Genomic DNA, 5960 nt, shown 5'->3' on the forward strand with positions numbered 1-5960 from the left:
CTTATTCAAAGAGTGTCTATTGTCTTGCTGGACGTATCTAGATGTATAACAATGGAAGACATTATGTTCTCAATCTCAATAAAACATAGCCGCAAAATGTATAATAACTAGTGTTGTCAAAATAGTAACTCGATTTCAATACTAAGGAATAGGCGTTCACTCCTTTTTGCAAGTTTATTTTGAACTTAAAATAATAGTGTGTTCCTTTGTGTTATGTGTTCTTAATTCTAGTTCAGATAAAGCTCTAGATAATTCTAAAACAAAAATGTTGCCCTGTTTGTAGTTTTTTTGCGTCAATACTTGTTCAAGTCTAATTTCGAGTGCCTGTTCCTCTAAAATGCCTGATATGGCGTCATCTTAGTAATCAATGCATCTGAATGGTGATTATGTGTGTATATAATGTGTAATACTTCTGCACAAGTACAGCTTTACATAGAAGCAGAGAGAGGTTATGGCCTAAACAAACAGAAAGTCATAGAAGCGAATCAAAGAGGAGTTAGTGACTGAGGACTGCAGATACAATCTCAGGAAACATATATTTTCCCAATCAGTTTCCAGGAATTGTCATTGGCTGTTCACCTCCGACTCCTTACGCTCGGGCTGCTGGCCAAGTGCTGCCCGTGTTATCATTATTAGCTCTACTTCTGATGGTGTCAGTGATAGGACTTTAGGACGCACACCTTCCCTCAATAGAAGAATGTCTTTCCTCAGTCTCATGGTTCAAGATAAATGGATGATGGAACAGAATTTAATCAAATTTCAATCAAATTCTAAATGAAAATTATTAAAGATGAACATGCTATAAAATACTTGTTTAGTCTGGCATCCACATGGACAGATCAAACGTGAATTACTATTTATTTAGGCTGTGGATTGACATCAACAAAAGAACAAGTCTGTTGCAACAAATACAGCTGATCATGGTTTTAGCTTCCTGTTTATAGATGACATTTGAAGACTTTTGCCTGTTCAAAACATATCATATTTAGTTTTTAACTGATACAGTGGATTTTCTTCACTTTTGAAACCATTGGAGTTTATCTAGTGGAATAGTTGTCTGTTCTTTGGCACCAAGCTTTTGGCATGTTAAAATACATAACAGAAGCAAATCTACTGGCATCTTCATACATTAACATTACATTTGGAAATGAACAAATATCACCATAGCTCGGTTTCAGTGTACATGGACATGGTTTAACTTATAAATCAATGTCACCAATATCATTTCGAGGGAACATATCGTTTTTACGCCAAATGTAAAGCCAGATTGACTTGATAAAAAAAGCATTGGCCCACGTTTGTGCGTGATCCGAATCCAAACCCCAGAACTCCTTTATTGTGTTCGTGTGAAAAAGCGCCAGATCGCGCTCGGTTTCCGTGCGCCTCGCCCGAGCTCGCCGCGCTCTGTCCCGAGCGTCGGTGGCTGCTGCGCTCCTGGAGTTTCCTCTCCGGAAATCTGACCCGTCCAGATAAACGACCCGGGGCAGCGCTGCTTCCTCTGCGGCCTCCCCGAAACAAGCTCCGGGCTCAGCTGCGGCGGACAAGCGCTGCAGACACGGCCACGGGACGCATGGGGAGAAGTACAGGACAAGTCAGATATATGAGGAGAATAGAAACGCTTTCATGCTCTGTAAAGTATTTGCAGTACGTCATGTTTGTGGAAACCATTCTAAAGATACAGTTGAGAATAGTTAATTCCTATAACAAAGGTCTTTATTTTTCATAATTCTGTTAAAACAACAGGCAAGTGTGTCATGGGAAATTTCCCCAAAACATCCTTATTAACAAGACGAAATGGAACACAAACCTGTCAACATGAATATTGTCAGTATTGTGACATTTCCACTAATGAGCATAACTTGGCAAATAAATAAAAGCAGTTCACCTTCCAAATTCTGTGTCCCACAAAAAACAATTAGCATTAAGGAATAATCCTTTACTCATTTAGTTGATTAATTGGTCAGTGGTGTTTTAGTTGACCAAAGTTTGTATTGAGATAAATGGCTGTGATTGTACTCTTATGGCTGAAATAAACTAAATATTTACATGTCAAAAACTTGAAGACGCATTTAGTTACTTTATTGGATCAACACAGCAAATCAACTTCCATAAAAGGCAGTGATTCTTCTTAATTCCTCACTTTTATTTTCCTACTTTAGCTTCCCTGTTTGTGGTGTCCATTTCTCCGGGCTTGGGAGCGGTACAATGCCATGTGTGTAGCTGTATTTGCCTTCATGAACGCCTTCCCTCTGTCCTCAGTCTGCGGCGCGGCGAGCGGGGACGTGTTGTGCGAACTGCCAGACGACCACAACCACGCTCTGGAGACGCAACGCCAACGGAGACCCGGTGTGCAACGCCTGCGGACTCTACTACAAACTGCACAACGTGAGTCCCGTTCGGAATGTCACGGGCCTGCTGCGGTAGCCTAGCAACACAAAAAAGAGTGCCGAGTCAATATTACTACTACGATTGCCTCAAATGTGTGATGACATTTTAAGAAGCCAGGCAAATACTGATGTTTTTAAGTTCTACTGTGACGTCTCAATCCTTTCTCTTTCATCATTAGTGTGTTTCAGTAGCAATTAGCTGCAATTTTTGCCCACTTTCCGGTTGCAGTGCACTCATATCATATCATGATAATCAAATTTCATATTGTCCCCAAAGCATATAATAAGCCAGCCTTCGATGTTTTTTTTTATGGACTTTCATTCCAAACTAAATAATGTAAAATGTCAAGCTCATATATTGAATTAATAAGCTTTTAAACATTAAATGTAAGTTTAAAAAAAAGGGAAAATATGGCCACGACCAAAGAAAGAAATGACTGCACAAATTGACAGAATATAAGCGAATAGGATGCATTTAGCCCTGCGACAAGTTGGCCACTGTCCAGGATGTACCCCGCCTAAGGCCCGAAGTCACTGGGATAGGCTCCAGTCACCCGCGACCCCAAAAGGGAACAAGCGGTAGAAAATGGATGGATGGATGGAGGATGCATTTACACTTACTATATAATATTGGGACTAAACTGGGACTAAACTGGGATTTATTGAAGAACTTAATGTGAACTAAAACAAGACTAAACAGGGATTAGAACCAGGACCAAGCCAAGTTTACGCTGCAGCAGGACTAAACTGGGCTCAAACCAGGAGCCACCTCACAGCGTCACATATCTTTATTTAAATTTTGACTTTATAGACCAAGACAATACCATGCCCTGGGATTTGGACGTTGTCACAGGGTCAAATGGCCACACAGGGTAAATTTGAGTGCAGGTTGGTCTGAGCGGCCGTCCCACAGGGCACATGGATGTTTTCTTTCTTATGGCCTTATTGTTTCGGAGGTGAAATCCCCTCGAGAGTCACAATGGTGGGACTGTGGTTCTATGAGAAAGAATAGCGCCCGTAAGTCTGCAGCCGAGGTTCACAAACAAGAGGTCTGTGTGTAAAGTGGGTTATGGGAGAGTTTTATTGATGGTTGTCTACTGTGTGGAGGTGTATGAAAAGCATAATTGAAAGCACTGCAATATCATGAGTTTGTAGTTGAACATTGTGATTGTCATAAGTGACCTTAATCAAAAACTCAGCTCAAAGCTCAAAGTGTGTAATCCCACTTTAGACATGGTTTAACCCTAGTTTGGACTTAGAATAGTCCTGTTTTAGACCAGATCCAGATCCAGGTTTTAAACTAAGATGGCCAAATATTGTGGCATTGGATGTGAAAGTTAGAGAATTTCTGTTTTAAAAGATGTCAATTGGATGTACATTACTGAGTGGCATGGCTTATGCAACACAGCCAGTGTTGACCACATGTTAAGCCTGGGGAAAAACGTATACTCAGCTAAATGCATATTGTGTAATGGCTAATGGCAAGCAATATGTAATCTAATTGTCTGTTTGTCAATATAGTGTATTTAAAAGAGAACCCTCCACTCATTGGGTTAAGGAGATCTATTCCAGGACTTAAAACATCTGCTTACATTAAGAAATAATAAGTGTAAGGGTTGTGTTCACATTTGGACTCACATTAAAATTGGGACTAAACTGGAACTAAACCTGGATCTAAACCTGGACTAAACTAAGACTAAACCAGGACTAGAACAGGGCCATGGGAAGTTTGAAAGCACCCTAAAAATCACAAACAAAAAACAAACAGGAAATAAAAAGACCCTTGACCACTCAAGTAAGACTCAAAGTTGCTGTAAGCCCCATAAACGTAATAATCCCCACAAATGTAATAATCTCCACGTATTAAATTGTAATGTAATAAACCCACAAACGCAATAACAATTCCCCACCACATGACTATAAAAGTAAAACAACATTTCCCACAACCTTTTACATTTATTATTGCATTGGTGGGTTTATTACATTCGGTTTATCAGTTGCGTTTATTTTCTATTTTCCACAAACCTAACCTTATCCCGCTCATTTTACCTCCGCAGGTGAACCGACCTCTGACCATGAAAAAGGAGGGCATTCAAACTCGCAACCGCAAGATGTCCAACAAGTCCAAAAAGTCCCGGCGCTGCGGCAGCAGCGAGAGCTACGAGGACTTCACCAAAGCTATGCACCAGCACCACGACAAGAGCGGCCCCTTCGGCTCGCTGGGACACGTGACCATGAGCCACCATCACCTGGCCTCGCCTTTCAGCCACACGGGACACATGCTGCCCACGCCCACGCCCATACACCCCACGTTCGGACACCACTCCAACATGGTGACCGCAATGGGCTGAAAAGGACGACCACACGAGGACACGCCTCAAAAGGACTGCGTGTGTGTCGGTGTGTGTGTCGGTGTGTGTGTCGGTGTGTGTGGGTGTGTGTGTGCGTGGCAGGGCCGTGTTACACAGGCCAGTGGCATTAAGGGGAATCAGATGCATCCCCGGAGGAGCTTTCTCACTGCTAATGCTAATGTATGGTGGTAATTTACATCGAGTGGAGCGGTTCACATTGGGTCAGTGCGGGTCGGGTTTCAATAGGATGCACTGCAAAAATCATTAACGTTTGAATCCATGACAATAATCGGTAACACTTTATAATCTTATTCCTGCCTCAGTAAAGCATGAATAAAGACTTATTCATAGTGACAAATAGTAGTTTATAAAGAATGATTTAGGCTTAATTCCTAACCCTAAACTTAATTAAGTAGTTATTAAGCCAGAATCATGCATGAGAAATTAAGTTTTTGTTAAAGCAAATTAAGATCTAGTTATTATATAATTGGACTAGTTTTGAGTTTTATCTATAAATGTATTCAATAATTAAATGGCTTATTTTTTGCCGGCGGCTTTCAATTGAACCCAAGATGTTTTGTCAATTCAAGACTTCATTTTTGCAAAACACAACCATTTGAGTTTGAGTTTAAATTAAGGATGCACGTTCAGGAACGCTAACATTTAAATTGTGTTACATTTCAGATCATGTGTAGTAGACGTCTCAACTAGTTTTAAGACCCAATGGAAATGTTTTGCAGCTGGTGTGATTTGATAATTGAGACCGTTAATTAAACCCGTACTGATCCATAGTGTACCTCTCCACTCCAAGATGCCCTTATTTGGTACCTATTATATCGAAAAGGAAGTGTCACTACTTCCTGGTCCGGCACATGTACTTTATGTAAAAAAAAGACTATTGCACCTCTTTATTCTGCTCCTCACTGTTGGCCCGCGTGTTTCGGGCTTCAGTGTGGCTAATACGTAGAGGTGGGAGGTGGACGAGCGATAAAATTAATAGATGCGAGTTGCTTTGGAGATAAGCAAATGGAAAATATTGGCTGTATCATCTATGGACCCTTCCAGGAGCGACGTGTTACTAATACGTTATGTGGTACTAATGTAGACGTTCCATCCCATTCATTTTGACGAGGCAGCAAATTTAAAACTTTAATTCTGACGTTTGCAGACAGCGAAGACAAATGGCTGTTTATATGTTTGTTGTATTTGCCAATTAAGAATC

The 5960-nt window shown here is 40.8% G+C and overlaps 1 protein-coding gene across 1 annotated transcript in view; it reads left to right on the forward strand.

Annotated features, from left to right (window-relative positions):
• LOC140366055 (GATA-binding factor 2-like) overlaps positions 1–4960 on the forward strand; it is a 10248-nt gene extending 5288 nt beyond the window's left edge. The window contains exons 4-5 of the mRNA XM_072452715.1: positions 2260–2385; positions 4445–4960. Coding sequence (XP_072308816.1) covers positions 2260–2385; positions 4445–4738 — 420 coding nt within the window. The 3' untranslated portion in view covers positions 4739–4960. The remainder of the gene's footprint in view (positions 1–2259; positions 2386–4444) is intronic.
• Positions 4961–5960: the final 1000 nt, after the last annotated feature.

Source organism: Eucyclogobius newberryi, unplaced genomic scaffold (genome assembly GCF_026437365.1).
Source record: "Eucyclogobius newberryi isolate DKJ021-1_F unplaced genomic scaffold, fEucNew1.0.hap1 SCAF_19, whole genome shotgun sequence".
Lineage (NCBI taxonomy): Eukaryota > Metazoa > Chordata > Actinopteri > Gobiiformes > Gobiidae > Eucyclogobius > Eucyclogobius newberryi.